Source organism: Puma concolor, chromosome D2 (genome assembly GCF_028749965.1).
Source record: "Puma concolor isolate L17-30 chromosome D2, mPumCon1.1.hap2, whole genome shotgun sequence".
Taxonomy (NCBI): Eukaryota; Metazoa; Chordata; class Mammalia; order Carnivora; family Felidae; genus Puma; species Puma concolor.
Window position 1 is genome coordinate 61,572,263 of NC_141677.1, and position 22,791 is coordinate 61,595,053.

Genomic DNA, 22,791 nt, shown 5'->3' on the forward strand with positions numbered 1-22,791 from the left:
AAAACTCAAAAGAGAAGAAGACATATGAGAAGAATATGTGCAAAATATGACAAAGAGCAATTTCCCTATTACACAAAGACATCTTAAAAAGAAAATAACCCTATAAAAAATTGGGTGAAAGACATGAATAGATTGCAGAAAATGAGATTAAAGTAGCCAATATAGAAAGAAGGTCAACTACACTAATGCTTAAATAATATAAATTGACACATATGACAGAGGTCATGTTTATCTAATATTTGGCAAAGACATAGAAGATTAATGAAGTCCAGTAAGGGAGTGAGGAAATAGGCATTTTTATGTATCGTTGGTAAATGTACAAATTGGTGCACTTTTTTTTTTTTTTAAATATTTAGTTTTGAGAGAGAGAGACAGCACAAGCAGGGGAGGGGCAGAGAGAGAGGGAGACACAGAGTCTGAAGCAGGCTCCAAGCTCTGAGCTGTCAGCATAGAGCCTGATGTGAGGCTCAAACCCACAAACCGTGAGATTATGACCTGAGCCAAAGTCGGACACTTAACTGACTGAGCCACCCAGGCGCCCCCAAATTGGTGCACTTCTCAAGGAGGACAATTTGGCAATATTTTTTGAAATTTTAAATGTTATGCTCTTTGAATAATTCTATTTTTAGGGAGAGGTATTCTAGAGAATTACACAAGTGGAAAATTATACATTTACAAGAGTCAACACTGACAGAGGGGACACTAAGTACTTACTTAGCATACCAACAGAGTAAGAGTAGAAAAATAAAAAAAATATTTCTTGAAATAATTTGATATTTGGTATTCCATTTTTAAAAGATTTTGTTTTAAATAATCTCTACACCCAATATGGGGCTTGAACCCACAACCCTGAGATTGAGAGTCGCATGCTCTGCTGACTGAGCCAGTTGGACACCCCTTGAGAGTTGGTATTCTAAAATGGCATTGAGTAAATCGTCGAGAAAAATCAACTTTGCTGGAATTTCTTACACTTAATTTAGCATTGGTATTATTTTTATTTTTATTTTTTATACAGGGATAGGAAGGAACATTGTAATATTTCCAGTGTTTAATGCTTCTGAAGGGTTTTCAAGCCAATCTTTAAAACAATGTTTATTGTTAATTAGTATTAGTTTACTTATGTGTATAATAATAATACAATAATATTTTGGCTGGGTTAAAGAGGAGACACTATGAAGCCGGAGTGTAGCGATACAACACTGCCCCCTAGAGTGTGCTTACTGCAGACCAGCTCTCAACAATACTATAGCGCTTCATTTTTTTAATTTTTTAATTTTTTAAAAATTTTTAATGTTTATTATTTAGTTTTGAGAGAGAGCACGAGTGGGAGAGGGTTAGAGAGAGAAGCAGACACAGAATCTGAAGCAGGCTCCAGGCTCCTAGCTGTCAGCGCAGAGTCCTATGCGGGGCTGAACTCAGCAACTGTAAGATCATGACCTGAGCCGAAGTTGGACGCTTAACCGACTGAGCCACCCAGGCACCCCAATACTATAGCACTTTAAAGGGTCATGTATTGACAGATACTGAAACAGGTATGGAGGAGGCCTAGGAGTCCATGTGAGGCAAAAACTGGAACTTGGCCCATATTTAGAATTCAAAATGTGTGGGACGCCTGGGTGGCTCAGTAGGTTGAGCGGCCGACTTCGGCTCGGGTCATGATCTCGCAGTCCATGAGTTCGAGCCCCGTGTCGGGCTCTGTGCTGACAGCTCAGAGCCTGGAGCCTGTTTCAGATTGTGTCTCCCTCTCTCTGACCCTCCCCCGTTCATGCTCTGTCTCTCTCTGTCTCAAAAATAAATAAACGTTAAAAAAAAAAAAAAGGGGGCGCCTGGGTGGCGCAGTCGGTTAAGCGTCCGACTTCAGCCAGGTCACGATCTCGCGGTCCGTGAGTTCGAGCCCCGCGTCGGGCTCTGGGCTGATGGCTCAGAGCCTGGACCCTGTTTCTGATTCTGTGTCTCCCTCTCTCTCTGCCCCTCCCCCGTTCATGCTCTGTCTCTCTCTGTCCCAAAAAAATAAATAAACGTTAAAAAAAAAAAATTAAAAAAAATAAAAATAAAAAAAAATAGAATTAAAAATGTGTGCTACCATATGGCCTAAGGGTTTCTGAAAATGTCAGAATCATTGGAAACCTTGAAAGATAGACCATTAGCTAGAATCTGCTGGAGTGGGCTGGACCAAACAGCATACCTGGATTTTGTTGAGAGCAGTTGTTCTAGTCTGTATACAGAATATCCACAAAGTCTGGAAACATAGATAATAGTTTTGTTTTTTTGAGAGAGAGAGAGAGTGCAGGTGGGGGAGGGGCAAAAGGAGAGAGAGAATCAAGCAGGTTCCATGCTCAGTGTGAAGCCTGACATGGGGCTTGATCCCATGACCCTGGGATCATGACCTGAGCCAAGATCGAGAGTCGGACACTCACGGGTGCCTGGTGATTCCGTCGGTTAAACATCCAACTCTTGATTTTGGCTCAGGTCATGATCCCATGATTCGTGAGTTTGAGCCTTGTGTCAGATTCCGTGTTGGCAGTGTGGAGCCTGTTTGGGGTTCCTTCTCTCTCTGCCCCTCCCCTGATTTCTGTGTCTCTCTAAAATAAATAAATAAGCTAAAAAAAAAAAAAAAGAGTTGGACATGCAACTGACTGAGCCACCCAGGTGCCCCTAGATAATAGTATTTTTATTTTATGATTCAAGATGTCCTTGATGATATGTCTCTTTACTGGTGTTTCTAAACTTTATGGGCCTCTGATGGTCAGGAATCCTGACCACTTTCTGATAGTCTCTCAGAAAGTCTGTTCAGTGAAGGAGGGATCTATAGTGTCAAGGAATGACCTGAGTCTTAGGAGCTCGACATCTCTGCTGTGAGAATCCCCTCTGGTTGTGAAAGAGGAACGATCCCTTTGTCCAGAGAACTTTGAGCACTAATGGTTGGCTGCAACTGCAGCTGCTGAGGTAGTGGCCAGGCAGGCAGCCATGACACTGAAGAAAAGAAAAGGTCAGCAGCAGCCTAAGCTCCATCATGATTAATTGGCAGCAATGTGGGCAACAGGGTGACAGCAGCCAGCAGAGCAATAGCCAGCAAACCTCAAGAGCAGTAGAAATGAAAGCTGATGGCTTGCAGAGCTGTTGGCAGCTGTTCTGATGGTCTCAATAATAAATATCTCCACCCCCACCTCTAAGGACCCTTAGAGAAATAACAATAGAGGGAGATCCTGGAATCAAAGCTTGGAGATTTGGGTGTTGTTCTAAATGTGACTCATAAGTGGATGGTGGGGAACCTATGGCTATATCAGTCTCTGGTGAGGGAAATCTACCAGTTCCTTAATCAAAGGAACTCTAAGTCACATATCCAAAAGGTTAAACACTGAGTACGGTACGACTACTACTCCCTTTGTTTTCAAATAAATATTTGAATCCCTTTCAGATGTATACTTTGCCTTGCTTACTGTGACTCCACTTGTTTTCAAAATGTATATTTGGAGCATTTTTCAAACATATATTTTATCTTAATTAGTATTAGTACCCCCTGCCATTTTCAAAGTAGATACACCCTTTTCAATATTTTGAAATTTGTTTATTGTGTGGACAAGGGCCTTCTTTGCCTGTAGATTCCAAAATGGTTTCTGCAAAAATTGGGAAGGCAGCAGGTCTTGAGTTGACTCCTGTATAAGAGAACCCATAAAACCAATGTGTTAAGAACTGAGGTGAAATACTACCCGGATTCTAACTGGTAGAAGCTCCTCTCACTTCTTTCTGTATGCAGATGTCTTAGTAAATGCCAAAAGTCATGTTTCAAAAATTTTTGAATTGTGGTTTATTTCAGCAATATTACAGGGTCTCCTGGCTGGCTCACTCGATATAACATGTGACTTTTTTTTTTTTTCTTTAAAAATTTTCTAGATGTTTATTTATTTATTTTGAGAGAGAGAAAGAGAGTGCAAGCGGGGAGGGAGAGACAGAGAGGGAGAGAGAGAAAGAATCCCAAGCAGGCTCTGCCCTGCCAGCACAGAGCCTGATGCAGGGCTCGAATTCATGAACTGTGAGATCATGACCTGATCCAAAAATCAAGAGTCAGATGCTTAACTGACTGAGCCTCCCAGGCACCCTGAACATGTGACTCTTGATTTCAGAGTTTCAAGTTCAAACCTCTTGTTGAGTGCAGAGATTACCTAAAAATACAATCTTAAGATAATATATTATACATACAATGGAATATGACCCAGCTGTTAAAATGAATACAGTAAGGAAAAAAGATGTAGCAGGATATACATCAAACTGCTAGGATTGAATATCAAAGTAGGGGAAATAGAGATAAGCTTGTGTAGTGAGTGATGCATATTATAATCTCTGCAGTAATCACTAGAAGTATAATAAAAGAAAGCACAACTAAAAAGCCAAACGGAGTGCCTAGGTGGCTCAGTAGGTTGAGCGTTGAACTCTTGATTTCGGCTCAGGTCATGATCCCAGGGTCATGGGATCAAGCTCCAAATTGTGATCCATGCTGAGCGTGGGGCCTGCTTAAGATTCTCTCCCTCCTTCCTTCCCTTCCTCTCTCTCTCTCTCTCTCTCTCTCTCCCCCACCCCGACCTCTCCCCCTCTCCCTGTTTGCACTCTCTCTCTTTCTAAAAAAAAAAAAAAAAAAAAATTCATATTGTCCCATATCCTCTGTTGCTTTGTTCTTGTCTCCCTGCTTTCCTTTGGATTGACTATTTTTCATAATTCCATTTTGTCTCCATTATTGGTGTATTAGTTATACCGTTATTTCTTTAGTTATTGCTCTGGAATCTATAAAATGCATTTTAATTATCTTCTACCTTCAACTAATAGACATCACTACATATGTAGTAGAAGAACGGTACAGACATGTATATTCATTTTTTCCCTCTCATCCTTTGTCCTGTTGTGGTCATCATTTTGCTTTTGCATGTGCTCTAAACCCCACTGTTGTCAGTTTTGCTTTCTAGAGCCAATTGTCTTTTGAAAAGATTAAAGATTAAAGAAATGTCTTTTACATTTACCAGTATATCTACTACTTCTGGCACTCTACATTCTGTTGTGTAGGTCCAAATTTCCACATGGTATCGTTTCCTTCTCCCTGGAGAACTTCCTTTAACATTTCTTGTAGAGCATGAATTTTCTCTTTCATCAAGATTGAGTGATGAATTTTCTCATCTTTTGTTTATCTAAAAAAATAGTTCCTTTTGCCTTCATTTTGTTACTGTGGTAAAATATACATAACACAAAGTATTCCATTTTAACAGTTTTAAGTGTACAATTCAGTGGCATGAATCATATTCACAGTGGTTTTACAACCATCACCACTATCTCCAAAGCTTGTTCATGACCCCAAACAGAAATTCTACATATTAAGCAATAACTCTCCATTACCCTCTGCTCTTGGTCCTTAGTAACCTCTAATCAACTTTGTATCTCAATGAATTTGCCAATTTTAGGTATTTCATCTAAGTGGAATCATACAACATTTATCCTTTTGTGTCTGGCTTTTTCCACTTAGCATAATGTTTACGAGGTTCATCCCTGTTGTAGCAGGTATCAGAACCTCATTCCTTAAAAAAAAAACAAAAAACAAAAAAAAAAATTTTAAAAACTACAAAAAAAAAAAAAAGAGAAAGAACTTTATTCCTTTGTATGGCTGAATAATATCTCATTATATGTTTATAGCACATTTTGTTTACTATTCATCTGTTGATGGATTTTTGGGTTGTTTTGGCCTTTTGGCTATTGCCAAAAGGCTATGTGCCTTTTGAAGGCTATGTACCTATTTGAATCTGATTTCAGTTCTTTGGAGTTTATACCAAAGAGGGAATTGCTGAGTCATATGGTTATTCTATATTTAACATTTTAAGGAATTGTGCCTTCACCTTCAAATAATAATTTTGCTGGGTGAAGATTTTAGGTAACAGATTTTTGTCTTTCAGTACTCTAAAGATATTTTTCTTCTGTCTTTTGGTTTTCATAGTTTCTGATAAGAAGTTTATTGTTATTCTGTTTTTTTTTTTTTTTTCTGTAAGTAATATGTCTTTTTTCTCTGGCTGCTTTTAATATTTTCTCTTTATCACTGGTTTTAGCATTTTCATTACAAAGTGACTTGGTGTGGTTTTCCTTAGGGTTATTAAACTTAGGATTCATTGAGTTTCTTGAATCTGTAGGTTTGTAACTTTCAGCAAATTTGGATTCTCTGGCCATTTTGTCTTCAAATATTTTTTCTAAACTTCTCCTCGCCCATCTTCTTTCCCTATGGGATCCTTATGGGATATTATACCTATATCAGTCTGTGTAATATTCCATACAAAAGTGGTGCTCTGTTCACCTTTTCATTCTTTTTTGTCTTTGTACTTTATCTTGGTTAATTTCTATTATGTTTCTTCAGATTACTAATCTTTTCTTCAGCATCTGCATTTATTCCATCCAGTGTATTTTCCCTTTCAGATATATCTTTCTTTTTTAAAATCATTGTGGCCATGTTTTCCCCTACCTTTTTGAACTTAGCATTTTTATAATCACTGCTTTTATGTCCTTCTTTGGTTCCGTCACCATTATTACTTTTGGATCTGTTTTTATTCATATTTTTCTATTTTTTTAAGCAAAATTGTTCAGGTTTTATTTATCAGTAGCTCCTCTCTCTTCTCCCTGCCAGCTTTTGTGCCCTCTTCCACACTCTCAGATTCAGAAGAGGACATCTCTGGCCTCATCAGTGGTAATCTTAGGGGAGTAAAGGTCAGTGAAAAGAGCTGGCAGACAGAAATATGCCTCCTCTTGCCCATGAATGTATGGGTTTATGTCTGGCTCTCGATTTATTCTATGTCTGTCCTTAGGCCAGTACCACACTGCCTTGATTATTGTAACTTTATTTTTTTTAATAATGTTTTTAATGTTTATTTATATTTGAGAGAGGGAGAGATAAAGAGCATGAGCAGGGGAGGGGCAGAGAAAGGGAGAGTCAGAGGATTTGAAGCAGGCTCTGTGCTGATGCAGTGAACTTGATTGGGGCTCGAACCCACAAACCAGAAAATCATGACCTGAGCCAAAGTTGGACGCTCAACCGACTGAGCCATACAGGTACCCCTATTGTCACTTTATAATAAGTTTAAACTGAGAAGCATTACAGGGTTTTAAGGAGGGAAATGGTATCAATCTATATTTTTAAGTCTGCATTGGGGTTCCTCAAAAAGTTAAACATAGAATTATTATATGACTCAGAAATTTCACTCTTACATATATACCCAGAATAATTGGAAATAGGGACTTAAGCAAATACATGTATGCTAATGTTCATTGTAGCATTATCCACAATAGTCAAAAGGTTGAGACAGCTAAAGTGCCCATCAACAGATGAATGGAGAAACAAAATGTGGTATATGCATACAATGGAATATAATATTAATCAACCATAGAAAAGAACGAAGCTCTGATGCATGATATACTATGGATAAACCTATAAACATTATGCTAATTTAAAGAAGCCAGACATAAAAGGATAACTATTGTATGATTCCACTTACATGAAATATCTGACATCGGCGAATTCCCAGAGATGGAAATTACATTAGAAGTTATGAGGGGCTTAGGGTAGGGGTGAGAGGAATGGGAAATTATTGCTTAATGGGTGTAGTTTCTGTTTGCGGTTATAAAAAAGTTTTGGAAATAGATAATGGTGATGGTTACAGAACATTGTTAATGTAACTAATGCCACTGAACTAAACTTTAAAAGTTAAAATGGCAGTTTTAATCTTACATATATTTCATCACGTTAAAAAAAAAAAAAAAGACTGCTTTGACACCTGTGAAGAAATCAGGCTACAGGTTAGGATTACTGCAGGAGTCCAGGTTAAAAGATGATGTTCTGTTTACCCTTCCAGATTCACTCTATTCTTCTCTATCCTACTCTGTAATCCAGGAAGTGGACCTATGTTGACTGATTAACTGGTTACTAGGCTCTCTGGCTTCTGGTTGAACTTGTCGAGAGATCAGAGGGTGGGAGCATTCCCATCTGCATGTTGCTGTGGGCACCAGTAGCCATTGATGACAGGTCACAGCTCCTGTCAGCCCTCTCCACAGAGCTCTGTGTGTCTGTGTATTCTAGTAATGGCTTTCTTCTCCCATTTCTTTTAGGGAAAAAGTGGCTACCACTTGTATTTCTGTACACCAGTTTATTAGTTTAATAGTTCCTTTATTAAACTTTCCTAGAATTGCCTGATTTGAGTGTGTTATCAGTTTCCTGCCTTAGATCAGGTTGGATGTAGTAGACAGAGAAATGAATATATTTGGAGGTAGAACCTTGAGGTTTTGATAGTTTGGATGGTGGGACAGACATGGTGCTGGCTCTCAGAAAAGTTCTAATAAGTTGGGGGAGGCAGGATGACACAGTCTAGAAAAAAACACCCAAGACTCAGGGTCATACCAACTGATAGTCCAGAAATCGACTCAAGTTCTAAGGTGTTTGGAAGTAGCTACTCAATGCACTAATCCATTAGATAGTACTAATGTACTATATCCCTGTCTTGGGGACAGAACTGACATTTTTCCAGGCTCTCAGATATGCAGGGGAGAAATTGGAGGGTGTTGGTTGATTTCCACAGAGGAATCAAAAAAGTGAGGTCTCAAAGAAGCAGTGGAAATACAGGTTTGGAAATGATCCCAGGAAAAGGTCCAATGGATTAGGTGAAGTGTCAGGAGGCAGACCCTGGCTTGCAATGGTTTAAGCTCCCAATCAAACAATCTGGAGATAGCCAGACCTCAGGGTTAATCAAGCAACACCCTGTTACTTTCAGTAGTTGTCCTCGTGTCCATTTTGTCCCTGAAGCCATGTATAGGACGACATGGGGGAGATTTCTCTGTCACAGAACCTACACTACTTATACCCCCCCAACTATTTCCCCACTTTTCCTCTTTTCCCTGAATGCCTCTCATCCATCCTGGCTCTTCCAGATACTGAAACGCACACATTAGATCTATATCCCTGGTAGGTGGCCAAGCATATGAGATCAAGGTGTTGCCCCCACACTTCAGATTTTCCTGGCTCGTACTGAAAACCCTTAATGTCCTGCCTGCCTGGCTTATTTATCTTTGATTCAACATGGAGAATTATGACTGAGATGTAACTTCCACAACATGACCCTTAGATCTTGAGCCACTGGACCCATCCTCTGAGGGATGCTAGTTGTTTCAGCTCAGCCTTTCAGACCAAGGCTCTGTGGACCAGTATAGTAAACTTTCTTTCTTGTCACACCTGCTTTGCTCCCACAAGAAGCACGTACTTACTCCATCTTATTCTCTTCCATGGTGTAAGGATCCAGGTATCCTTCAGACATTCAAAGCTTCTTATTGGCTGTATTATCTCAGACACATTACTTAGCTCTGTATGCCTCAAGTTGTCATTAAGTTATTTTTAAAAAAAATTTTTAATGTTTATGTATTTTTAAGAGAGAGAGAGACTGGGCATGAGTGGGGGAAGGGGCAGAGGGAGAGGGAGACGCGGAATCCAAAGCAGGCACCAGGCTCTGAGCAGTCAGCACAGAGCTCAACACTGGGCTTGAACTCACAAACGTCAAGATTGTGACCTGAGCCGAAGTCAGACACTTAACCAACGGAGCCACCCAAGCGCTCCAAGTTGTCATTAAATTCTCAGCCAATGCCTGGCACAAAGCAAGACTCAGTAAATGTTAGTTGTTGTTGTTGTTACAATTGTATTTTAAAAATATCAATATGCTCATATAACTGGTATGACCCACTTCAAATGAGGGTTGATGGCAGGGGAGGGGAAATGGGTGATGGGCTTTGGGGAGCGCACTTTTTGGGATGAGCACTGGGTGTTGTATGTAAGTCATGAATCACAGGAATCTACTCCAAAAACCAAGAGCACACTGTATACACTGTATGTGAGCTAACTTGACAATAAATTATGTTTTTAAAACATAGTCATATTTTGGGGCACCTAGGTGGCTCAGTCGGATGAGCATCCGACTTCAGCTCAGGTCATGATCTCACAGCTCATGAGTTTGAGCCCTGCGTCAGGCTCTGTGCTGACAGCTTAGAGCCTAGAGCCTGCTTCAGATTCTGTGTTTCCTGCTTTCTATCTCTGTCTCTCTCAAAATAAACATTAAAAAAATAGTCATATTTCTCTCTAAAAAATTCTGAGTCTGAATTCAGTTTATTTTTATACCTGTTTTTGTTTGTTTAATTTTTTTAACGTTTATTTATTATTTTTGAGAAACAGAGACAGAGTGTGAGTGGGGGAGGGTCAGAGAGAGAGGGAGACACAGAATCCCAAGCAGGCTCCAGGCTCTGAGCTGTCAGCACAGAGCCCAAGAGGGGGTTCGAACCCACAAACCGTGAGATCATGACCTGATTGGAAGTCGGCCGCTTAACTGACTGAGCCGCCCAAGTGCCCCTGTTTGTTTGTTTTTTAAGTAAGCTCTACGCTCAACACAGGGCTCATGACTCTGAGATCAAGAGTCACAGGCTATACCTAGTAAGCCAGCCAGGTGCCTCTATTTTAGCTATTTATTTCTCCACCAGGTAATATATACACCCAGGAAAAATTCCAAAAAAGTAAAAAGGCCCACCACTTCTGCTAACCACTCAGTTCACCTTCCCCTAGACAGCCCTCTTGATAATTCTTTCCTTAGACTTCAAGAGGTATTCAATGCAATTACAGACACAGACAGACATTCCCCCCTTGTACAAATGCTAGCATACCAAATACTAGTATTGGATTTTGGAGAGCTATTCAGTTCTTACTAAGTTGCCTAACTCTTACCTTTTTTGTGTGTGTGTGTGTGTGTGTGTGTTTTCTGGTTTTTGGTTTGTCTTTAGATTCTCCCCACATTTATCTGTAAATTTGGCATAATTTTTGTAAAATAAGATTCATCCATTTTAACTGTGCAATTTAATAAATTTTGGCAATTGTATATAGTCATTTAACTATCACCACAACTAAGATATAAAATAGCTCCATCACCATGAAAAGTTACCTTTACCCCACTGTAATCAATCCCCTTACCTAACACTTAGCTCTGTGCAACCACTGACCTACTTTCTCCACTGATTTTGTGTGTGTGTGTGTGTGTTTTAGAATTTCATATAAAATTAGAGCAGAAAGAAATGATACACAAGCTAAAAACATAATAGAACAGGTCAGTAAAGCCAGGACCTGGTTCTCTGAAAAAAATAAAATAAAATTGATAAACGTCTAGCCAGACTTATCAAGAAAAAAGAGAAAGGACTCAAATAAATAGAATTTCATATAAATTTAATGTAGTCTTTTGTTTTTGACTTCTTTCACTTAGCATAATGTTTTTCTTTTTTTAAAGCCTTTATTATTATTGTTATTATTTTCCTGTTTTTATTTATTTTTTGAGAGAGAGAGAGAGAGAGAGCGCGCGCGCGCGCGAGCGAGAGGGGGATGGGCAGAGGGAGGGGGAGAGAGAGGATCCAAAGCAGGCCTTATGCTGACATTGGTATGCATTGTGTGCCCATTAACATAGATTTATAATTATTGTCTTATGCATTTGTCTTTTAAATTGTCTAGGAAAAAAAAGTTACAAATCAAAAAGACAATACTGAATTTTATATTTACCTATATGTAGTTACAATTACTATTGTTCTTTATTTCCCTGTATGATTTCTAGTGTACTTTTATTTCAGTCTGAGATTTCTTTTTTTTTTTTTTAAGTTTGTTTTACTTATTTTGAGAGAGAGAGAGGGGGCACACACAGGAGGGGCAGAGAGGGGTGGGGGAGAGAGAATTCCAAGCAGGCTCTGCACTGTCAGCACAGAGGCCAATGTGGGGCTTGAACTCACAAACCATGAGATCATGACCTGAGCCAAAATCAAGAGCCGGTCACTTAACCGAATGAGCCACCCAGGTGGCCTTCAGTTTGAAATTTCTTATAAGGCATTTCTTTGTCTATTTGTAGATAAGAAGTTCTACTTGTAGAACTTCAGCTTTTGTTTATCTGGGAATGCCTTAATTTCTCCATTTTTTTCATTAATAATTTTCATTTTTTCCTATTATAAAAGATCTAATGTGTTTGTGTTTCAAAATGTTAATAAAATGTTAATAACTATTCTATGTATTGCTCTATATTTTTTTCCAATTTTTCTTGTAAAATACACACGTGAGATTTACCATCTTAACCATTTAAAAAAAATTTTTTTTAACGTTTATTTATTTTTGAGACAGAGAGAGACAGAGCATGAACGGGGGAGGATCAGAGAGAGGGAGACACAGAATCTGAAACAGGCTCCAGGCTCTGAGCTGTCAGCACAGAGCCTGACGTGGGGCTCGAACTCACGGACGGCGAGATCATGACCTGAGCCGAAGTCGGCCGCTTAACCGACCAAGCCACCCAGGCGCCCCCATCTTAACCATTTTTAAGTGTACAGTTCAGCGGTATTAAGGACATTCATATTGTGCAACCATCACTACCATTCATAATTCCATTCGTAAAGAGTTCTCCAGAACTCTTTATCTCATAAAACTGAAACTGTATACCCATTAAGCAGTAACTTCTCATCCCTACCCTCACCCCCAGTCTCTGGCAACCTCCATTCTAACTTCTGTCTCTATTATTTTCACTACTCTAGGTACCTCATATAGGTGGAATCATACAATATTTGTCTTTTTGTGACTGGCTTATTTCACTTAGAACACTGTCTTCAAGGTTTATTCATATTGTAGCACATATCAGAGTCCAACCACTCTGGAAAACAGTATGGAGGTTCCTCAAAAAATTAAAAATAGAGGGGCGCCTGGGTGGCTCAGTTAAGCATCTGACTTCAGCTCAGGTCATGATTTCATGGTTCATGGGTTCAAGCCCTGAATCAGGTTCTGTGCTGACAGCTCAGAGCCTGGAGCCTGCTTCAGATTCTGTGTCTCCCTCTCTCTCTGCCCCTCCCCCACTCACAGTCTGTCTCTCAAAAATGAGTAAATATTTAAAAATTAAAAAAAAAACAGAATTACCCTACAATTCAGCAATTTCAGTACTTTGGATCAAAGGATACAGGATTGCTGACTCAAAGGGGCACATGCACCCCAATGTTTATAGCAGCACTATCGACAATAGCCAAATTATGGAAAGAGCCCAAATGTCCACTGGCTGATGAATGGATAAGAAGATGTGTACACACACACACACACACACACACACACACACACACACACACACACACTGGAATATTACTCAGTGCTCAAAAAGAATGAAATCTTGCCATTTGCAACAACATGGATGGAACTAGAGTGTATTATGCTTAGTGAAATAAATCAGTTAGAGAAAGACAAATGTCATATGACTTCACTCATGTGGATTTTTTTTTAATTTTTTTTCAACGTTTATTTATTTCTGGGACAGAGAGAGACAGAGCATGAACAGGGGAGGGGCAGAGAGAGAGGGAGACACAGAATCGGAAACAGGCTCCAGGCTCTGAGCCATCAGCCCAGAGCCCGACGCGGGGCTCGAACTCACGGACTGCGAGATCGTGACCTGGCTGAAGTCGGACGCTTAACCGACTGCGCCACCCAGGCGCCCCTTGGATCATCAATTTCAAAATATTTTGAAAGACAGGAATACCTGGGCGGTTCAGCTGGTTAAGCGTCCGACTCTTGGTTTTAGCCCGGGTCATAATCTTGCAGTTTGTGGGTTTAAGCCCCACATCGGGCTCCGTGCTGACAGTGTAGAGCCTGCTTGGAATTCTCTCTCCCTTCTCTCTCTGCCCGTACCCTACTTGTGCTCTCTCTCTCTCTCTCTCTCTCAAACTAAATTTTAAAAAAGCTTTAAAAGAATATTATAAAAGACAATTTAAAATACTCCTAATTTTTTTCTGTAATCTCACCCGCCCCATAAAATGATTTCACATTTTAGTGTTTCTTTTCAACTTCAATCCTGAGGAACATCACTTTTAGATAACTGAGGTAATAGGATAGATACAGTTTTAAATATTGTTTTCTTTTAGATTATTTTACAAACACGGTTTCGTGTTTCGTGTTCTGGTAGGTGCACTGTTTTGTATTGTTAGTGTTTAATAATTTAATCTTCCATGAGTGGGTTCCAGTTCTCTATTAAGTCGTAATGACATAAGTATTTTAGTACATATAGATTTTTTCTTTTGGCCTATTTCACTGGGTTTTAAATTTCTAGGTGAAGGACTGGGTCAAAGCATCCCAGCTGACTCTTGCTAAGTGTTACCTAAGTGTGCTTCTAGGAGGATTAAGTTAATTTACCTGGTCACTAGCCAGGTATGAATATATCTGTTTCTCAAGGCTTTGACTGGCGTTAGGTATTTAATTTTTACTCAGTTTAATGGCTGTTAATTGGGACCATACTATACATACAGTCTTTAATTTTCATTTCCATAATTACTAAGGAAGTTGAGTCTTTAATATATATATATATATATATATATACATATATATATATATAATGTTTAAATATATGTCTAAATATATAAATAATGTTTAAATATATATAATATATATAATGTTTATTGTTTGTATTTCCTCTTACGTGCCTATTCAATTCAAAGCAACAGACATATTTTGAGTGCTGTCTGTGTGCCAAGTGCTGTGTGCTCCCCTCAAGAATGAGGGATCTAGGGGCGCCTGGGTGGCGCAGTCGGTTAAGCGTCCGACTTCAGCCAGGTCACGATCTCGCGGTCCGTGAGTTCGAGCCCCGCGTCGGGCTCTGGGCTGATGGCTCAGAGCCTGGAGCCTGTTTCCGATTCTGTGTCTCCCTCTCTCTCTGCCCCTCCCCCGTTCATGCTCTGTCTCTCTCTGTCGCAAAAATAAACGTTGAAAAAAAAAAAAATTAAAAAAAAAAAAAAAAAGAATGAGGGATCTAACAAAAATGACCATTTGGGATAGGGTGGGGAAGCCAGGTAGTATAGAAAATACATAACTAACTTTACGCCATTGCTAGAAGCACAATACCGGCAGACAGTCTGGGCAAAGTCCTGTAGGTGGAAAACAAAGAAGCAAAGGGTTGACCCTGTTTGAAATAGGTTAGGCTTTTGTAGGGCAAGTGACATTAGAGCTAAGGCCAACAAAGAGTAAGATCTGTCCAGGTGAGAAAAAGATGTCTGGAGAGATGAAACAATATGGAGAGAGGTAAAGGGGTTGAAAAACATAAAAATATAGTACTTGTGTTATGGAGTGGTGATTTTTCCCTAATAGCTGAAATGAGGAATGCTGAGGCTGAGTGATGATGGGACACTGGCTGGTAAGGAAGGGTCAGGGCTAACTTCAGGATTCTGACCTCTGCCTTGAGGATTTTTTTGTTCTTAAAGAGGAATGACAGGAGCTAACGTGTGTTTTAGGAATATCTTTTGGAAGCTAATGAGAGGTGGATTTGGAGACAGTGGAGTCCATAATATGAGCCTATCTATATCTTTAGCCACTTACCAAGGGCCAGAGATAGGATTAAAGATAAGTTATTATGTAGTATGCACATTAACTCTTTATTTGGCCTTCTTAAAATGATTCCCATTTTGTAGTTTTCCTTTAAAATTGTTCTAAAATTGTGGTAAAAATAGGAGCACCTGGGTGGCTCAGTCAGTTGAGCATCTGACTCTTGGTTTCGGCTCAAGTCATGATCCCAGGGTCGTAGGATTGAGCCCTGCATCGGGCTCCACGCTGAGCTTCAAGCCTGCTTGAGATTCTCTCTCTCTCTCTCTCTCTCTCTCTCTCTCTCTCTCTCTCTCTCTCTCTCTCTCTCTCTCCCCTCTGCCCCTCTCCCCTGCTAATAGTCTCTCTCTCAAATAAAAAAATTATAATATTGTGGTAAAATATAGGTAACATAAAATTTACCGTCTTAACCATTTTTAAATGTTCAATTCAGTAGTGTTAAGTACATTTCACATTGTTGTGCAACCAATCACCAGATCATGACTTTCCTTTTAAGTTTAGCTGAGTTTTATTAAAAAGAAATAGAAAATTGTACAAATTTACTTTTTAAATAATGATTACTGATGTTTACTTAACTTTGTATAATGTACTTTAACACATGTGATCTCATTTGATCCTCATAAACATCCTTCTGAGGTAGACATTATCCTCATTTTACAGATGAGAGAGCTGAGGTCTAGAGGTAAAAGATTGGATAAGCTTGGTGTGTTTATCCTGGAGAAACAAAGAGTGTCACCCAGCTTTATAGGCTGAGGATTTCACCATCCAATCAGTCATGCAGCAAATATTATCAGAGTATCTAGTATGTACCCAGTGTTAGGAGAATAATGTCAAGCAAAATAGATGTATTCCTTGTATTTATGGGGCTCAAGGACTGGCAGGGGAAACAGGCAACAGGCATTCACCAAGAAATCATGAGGGGCGCCTGACTGGCTCGGTCAGTGGATCATGCGACTCTTGATCTCGGTTGTGAGTTTGAGCCCCACGCTGGGTGTAGAGATTAGTTAAAAATAAAAATCTTTAAAAAAAAAATCATAAAAATAATGAAGCAATTATAAACTCTCTTCGAAGGAAAGAAATACCATGCTATGAGAACAATTTATATATAGTAGTGGTACCAGACCAAGTCGAAGGGTCAGGGAATGTTTCCCCTAGCAAATAATTTCTGGAGGTTTTACTTCTTCTTCCCCTCTCCTGCACATCTCTCCCCCAAGCTTCATCATTAAACTTCACAGGGAGGGGCTGCCTAGCTGGCTCAGTCGGTAGAGCGTGCAACTCTTAATCTCGGGGTTGTAAATTGAAACCCACATTGGGTGCAGAGATCACTTAAAAATAAAATCTTTAAATTTCACAGGGAAAGACAATGTAAAATATCTTCATCTGAGAGAAACTCAGAACTGAGTATACATATGCTATATGAATTTGTAAACTTCTGAAATGATTCACCCTGACATTTCCATGTGTCTAATCCACAATGTCCTTTCCTTGACATTATATGATTTGTATACTGCCCCCATCCTTGTGAGGTAGGCAGGCAAGTATGACTGTCTATATTTTACGGATGAGGAATGTGAGTCTCAAAGAGGTTAGATAACTTGTCTAAAAACACATGACTAGTTTATGGTAGAGCTGAGATTTGAATTCAGGTCTTGTACCACCTAGATGGTATTATTCTTATAATATTCATTCTTTCATTTATTCATTTATCCATCAAACATGTACCAGTCACCTGAGTGTCAGGCTACATATGGAGCAGTCAAGAGCCACTGAAGTATTTGAAGCAGGAAAGCAGCATGCTTTCCAAAGTATGGTCTGAGTGCTCGCTTCGGCAGCACATATACCAAAGTATGGTCTGGGATCACTCACGGGGTCTAAATCTCTGAGATTGGGATTTAGTAATCTCCTGATCAGCCAGGTTTGGAATTCTTTTCCAAATCTAATGCAATACAGAGAAAGAATCACTGTATTAGAGAAGGAGGTGGTGCAACCAGTTAACATGACTAAGGTAGTGGCTGTAGAGCGAGACAACCAGGTGAGAGGTGATGAAGTACAGAGACAAAGGGAGGCATTTGAGGGTCATTTAGACAGCATTGGCAGGATTTCCCACTCTACTCTTTCCTGCTCCAGCTTGAAACCCTGTAATAACCTTTGAGAGGAAATGGGGTCACCCTCTGTGCTTCTGGGATTATTGTCTTCAGGTTTCCTGGATGAGTGGATGAGGTTCAGAGAAGTGGAGCTGGGATTCCTACCTGGGTCCTCAGGCTCTAGTGTCTTTGGGCTTTATTGCACATAGCCATTTATAACCATATCCCCACGTAAAATATTTATATTTATGCCGCTTGGCTCTTGTTTTGCAAATAACCATCTTATCTCAAGCTGCCTTCAAGCCTTGTATTTCTCCCTCAGTTTCATAAAGCCTAAGAGAGAAATAAGGGACAGACAAGCAAGGCTCTAAAAGCTTTAAAATATTTACTTCTTGGGACCTTCAAGCCTTGTATTTCTCCCTCACTTTCATAAAGCCTAAGAGAGAAATAAGGGACAGACAAGCAAGGCTCTAAAAGCTTTAAAATATTTACTTCTTGGGACACCTGGGTGGCTCAGTCAGTTAAGCATCCAACTTCAGCTCAGGTCATGATCTCATGGTTGGTGGGTTCGAGCCCTACATCAGGCTCTGTGCTGAAAGCTCAGAGCCTGGAGCCTGCTTCAGATTTTGTCTCCTTCTCTGTTCTTCCCCAGCTCGTGCTCTATTTAAATAAATAAACGTTAAAAAGATTTTTGTTAATCTTTATTTATTTTTGAGAGGGAGAGAGGGAGAGAGAGAGTGCAAGTGGGGTAGCAATAGAGAGAGAGAGAGACACAGAAGCCAAAGCAGGCTCCAGGCTCCAAGCTGTCAGCACAGAGCCTGACACCGGGCTTGAACTCACGAATGGCAAGATCATGACCTGAGCTGAAGTTGGACATTTAACCAACTGAGCCACTCAGGCGCCCCACGTTAAAAATTTTTTAAAATTATTTATTTCTTTGGTGCTAGGTAAAGGAAAAAATAGATTTGATTAGACAAACATAAACTCTGGGAGAGAATAGTAAGACAGTGGGGAGATGCACTGCATGTCTTCTTCCTATAAACCCTAGAAGGCTTCCAGGAAGCCTGAAGACAATAATCCCAGAAGCCCAGAGAGTGACCCCATTTCCTCTTAAGGTTATTACAGGGTTTCAAGCTGGAGCAGTTAGGGAATTCAGGAAACTGTAAAGAAACCACAACAGCCTCAACAACCATCTCCCCAAACACAAACATCAACAACCTCAACAATAAAACTTACTAACATCCGTCTCCTTCCCGCCCACAACCACAGACCTGAAGGCGGGTAGATGGGACTATTGGGGACTGATCCTCATTCAGGGTTTGGGTTTCCCACGGTCTCAGGGAGGTGGAAAACTGACACCCTTATGCCTGAATGCATGCACCAGAGGCTGAGGACACCCCCACTCTCCTCACTGCCAGGTAGGTCAGGATTGAAGAGAACTGAGGCAAAAGTTATGTTTGGCAGTGCCAGGGGAAGATTAGCCTGCCCAGATACTGGCCAGGCCGCAGGGGCTAAACCAAGCAGGTGAGGATGGAGGTGTGGGAGAAAAGGGTGGGAAAGTGGGCGTGGCGGCAGCCCTTGACAGGCATATATGGGGTGGGGCGTGAGAACACCTGGAGGGGAGGCTCCCTTGAGGATAACCAATCAGGAGCGGGTTGCGGCCCAGGGGCGGGACCGGGGGATATCTTGGTCAAGATTGGATAACGGCCTGGCGCTGGGAGGGGCCTCGCGCCGCCTGCGCCCGCCGCTTTGCAATCAGCTTCATATACTGCAGTGGTGGCTGTAGTGGAAGCTGGCTGATTGCGGCGCACGTCCCTGAATCTGACGCTTCTCGCTTGCCGCGGAGTTCCTTGAGTCCGGCGTGCATTTTGTCCTGCCCCAAGATCGCTCCATCCTCTGTCCCCTAGCCTCTCACCTAGCTTCCGAAGCTCCGGACTTGGACGTCTGCTGAACGAAATGGTCACAGCTATGAATGTCTCGGACGAAATAGACCAGCTGTTCCAGCCTTACAACTTCGAGCTGTTCCAGGACATGAGGCCCTTTTTGGAGGAATACTGGTAAGACCTGGAGAAGGAGAAGGGCCGTGCCAAGGTCCTTACCTTGATGACTGCTATTTGGGGTGGGTTGGGGGTGAGGGAAGAGACACTTGAATGCCTGCAATGATTTTCTTAAAGAGCAAAGGTATCGGACTCCCCTGTAATGGCTCCATATCTGTTGTCCAAGTGCAGGGTTAGCACCTCAAAGAGATTAGATCTGGAAGAAAGAAAGAGGGAGAGAGAGACAGAAAGGGAGGGCGGGAGGGAGAATGGAAGAAAGAGGATGGGGTGAGAAACGTAGGAGGCAGAAACTGAGGGGACAGAGTATAGTGAGAAATGATCTCTGAGGAAGGGGGTTAATCTGAACTCCTACTCCTACTCCCACCCACCTTATAGACGGCTCTCCTCTGTCCTTTGTGGCCATGTGTGCACACGTGCAGGCATAGTGCTGGTGCCCAGAGACAGTCTGCCCTTCAAATTATCATGTTGTTCCCCCAGTGCTACATCGTCCCTGCTGTGGAGAAGGAGACACAGCCAGGGAGCTTTTGCAAGATTTCCCCAGGCTCTTTGGCTTTGCCCTGAAGCTCCTCAGAAGTGTTTTTGGGCTAATTTTGAGCTCCAGCTAATTTTCCATGACCCAACCAGGCAGACACTATTGCCACATTCTTCTTGCACCAGAGCCCTGGGTTTGTTCTAGGCATGGGCCAGCAGCCATCACCCATTCACAATTCCACCGAAAGAGTGATAACTACAGAAACCTTGGCCACAGCCCTTGCCCTGTGCTAGGTACTTTATATACCTTAGCACTGCCAGGAGAGGAGTGTTATTTCTCCTTTATAATAAGGAAACTGAGGCTCAGAGAACTAAATAGTTTTTCCAATGTCACACAGCCAATAAATGACAGAGATGTGACTCCAACCCAGAGCACTCACCTTAAGAGATGGGTGGGTACTCCTCTAACGAGCACCCACCTGTAAGCCCATCCCCTCTGCCTTCTGCCTGCCAGGGCAACCTCATTCCCCATAGCTCTGGTCTACCTGCTGCTCATCTTTGTGGGGCAGAACTACATGAAGGCACGGAAGGGCTTCAACCTACAGGGGCCTCTGATCCTTTGGTCCTTCTGCCTTGCAATCTTCAGGTAAGACACCCCCCCCCCCACCTCCACTCCCTGCCTATCCTGTAGACCCTAGACCCTCATTTTATCCTTAAAAGCTTTCTAGAAACCCCAACTGAGTCAACTCCCTAATTTGCCCTCTAACCCTCTCCCTAACCCATTCCCTCAGCTCCAGCCCCCTCCCTGGCTTCCACCCACCCACCCACCCACTCGTATTACCCTGTTTTCCTTCTCCCTCTCTCTCTCCATTTTAAAATGTTTATTTATTTTTGAGAGACAGCGAGACAGCAGGGGAGGGACAGAGAGAGAGGATCTTCTGCATGGTCAGTGGAGACCCTGAAGCAGGGCTTGAACTCACGAACGGTGAGATCATGACCTGAGCAGAAGTCAGATGTTTAACTGATTGAGCCGCCCAGGTGCCTATGCCCTGTTTTCCTTCTTCCCCAGGCCCCATACTGATAGCTTCTGTTCTATCTCATGAGAACCCTTGTGCTCATGGAGTCTGTGTACTTTTAACGAATTTGCCCAGCTCCTAATACTCTCAGCATCTAACACCCTCTCCCAAGACCTTCCAATAACTTCTCTAGCCCCTCCTTCCCATATTTCATCCCCGAAACTCCTTCCATCTCCTCCATCCTGTCACCCATCCCTACCCATCCCAAGAGCCCTATTCCCTAACTCAACTTTCAGTCCAGTCCTCCAGCATTCCCTGGTCCTTCCCCTAGCCCTCATCTCCTCTAGATTACTGGTTGGATCCTGGCCCCAGATCTCAGAAGTTGTGATCCATTTCATTGGAAGTGGGGGAGAAGTGGTGGAGCTTGGGACAGTGATCTGCCAGGCCAAGGAGGAAGGGTGAATTGGTGTCTGGGGATGACCCTTACACCTTTTCCCTCTCTCCTATTTCAGTATCCTGGGGGCAGTGAGAACGTGGGGCTATATGGGGACCGTGCTACTTAGGGGCAGCCTAAAGCACACTGTTTGCTTCTCCGTCTTCATCCAAAATTCCGTAATCAAATTCTGGTCCTGCCTCTTTCTTCTCAGCAAGGTCATTGAACTTGGTGAGTGTCAAGGCTTTGTCTCTCTGGTGCCTGGTCAACTGCATCCCTCCTCAGTGCCCCCACCCCATCACATGGAGACTGCCTCCCCCCACCCCTGGGTCCTAACAACACCTCTTACCAAAGCCCCTCTTTAGATTATTTTCCACAAAGACCCTTCCCCATGCCCTGAGAATTCCCCCCATTCCCCTACAGCCAGGGTGGAGGGTGGTTCCAGCACTGGGTGGTATGCCAGCTATGACTCCCCATCTCCCAGGAGACACGGCCTTCATCATCCTGCGTAAGCGGCCACTCATCTTTGTACACTGGTACCACCACAGCACAGTGCTAGTGTACACGAGCTTTGGATACAAGAACAAGGTGGCTGCAGGAGGCTGGTTCATGACCATGAACTACGGTGTGCATGCCATCATGTACATCTACTACACTCTGAGGGCTGCCAAAATGAAGTCCCCCACGTGGTTACCTAAGCTCATCACCAGCCTGCAGATCCTGCAGATGTTTATGGGAGCCATTGTCGGCATCCTAAGTTACATCTGGAGACAAGAACAGGGATGCCACACCACAACGGAACACTTCTTCTGGTCCCTCGTTTTGTACACGACCTATTTCATTCTCTTTGCCCATTACTTCCACCACACCTACATAACGCCCAAGGCCAAAGCCAAGACCAAGAGTCAGTGAAGGGCTGGAGAAAAAGGAGCCCCAGTCTCTCTCCCCACCAAGGCACTGAGGGGCTGAGCTTAGGTTTGGGAGAATGATTGGGATGCCTTTCCTGCATGGTTTTCCCCATGGGATGTGTGCCCCAAGGTGGCAGGAAGTTATGTCAGACAAGAAGTGTCAGCCCTGGGATGGGGTGCAATCTAGTACTTTGATGTTTCCATTTTTAATGTGAAGGCCAAGCAGGTCCTGGGTTGGGGGTAGGACTGAAGAGGATCCCCAGAACTGAGTTATTTATATTTCTATCCAGAAATCTTCTTCTTGCTCTATTTTTTAATTAAAGATTTCAACACGATTTTGGGGGCTTTGGGATTTTGGGGAAGAGGAGGACTGCTGTGATGGGAGAGGGCTGCTGGCAAGCAGGATG

The 22,791-nt window shown here is 42.0% G+C and overlaps 1 protein-coding gene across 1 annotated transcript; it reads left to right on the top strand.

The window, feature by feature from the left end:
• Positions 1-19,236: 19,236 nt before the first annotated feature.
• Positions 19,237-22,719, top strand: ELOVL3 (ELOVL fatty acid elongase 3). Its single transcript, XM_086680724.1, has 4 exons — positions 19,237-19,556; positions 20,542-20,673; positions 21,556-21,707; positions 21,961-22,719. The coding sequence occupies exons 1-4, from the start codon at positions 19,456-19,458 to the stop codon at positions 22,386-22,388; spliced, it is 813 nt and encodes a 270-aa protein (XP_086536850.1). The 5' UTR covers positions 19,237-19,455; the 3' UTR covers positions 22,389-22,719.
• Positions 22,720-22,791: the final 72 nt, after the last annotated feature.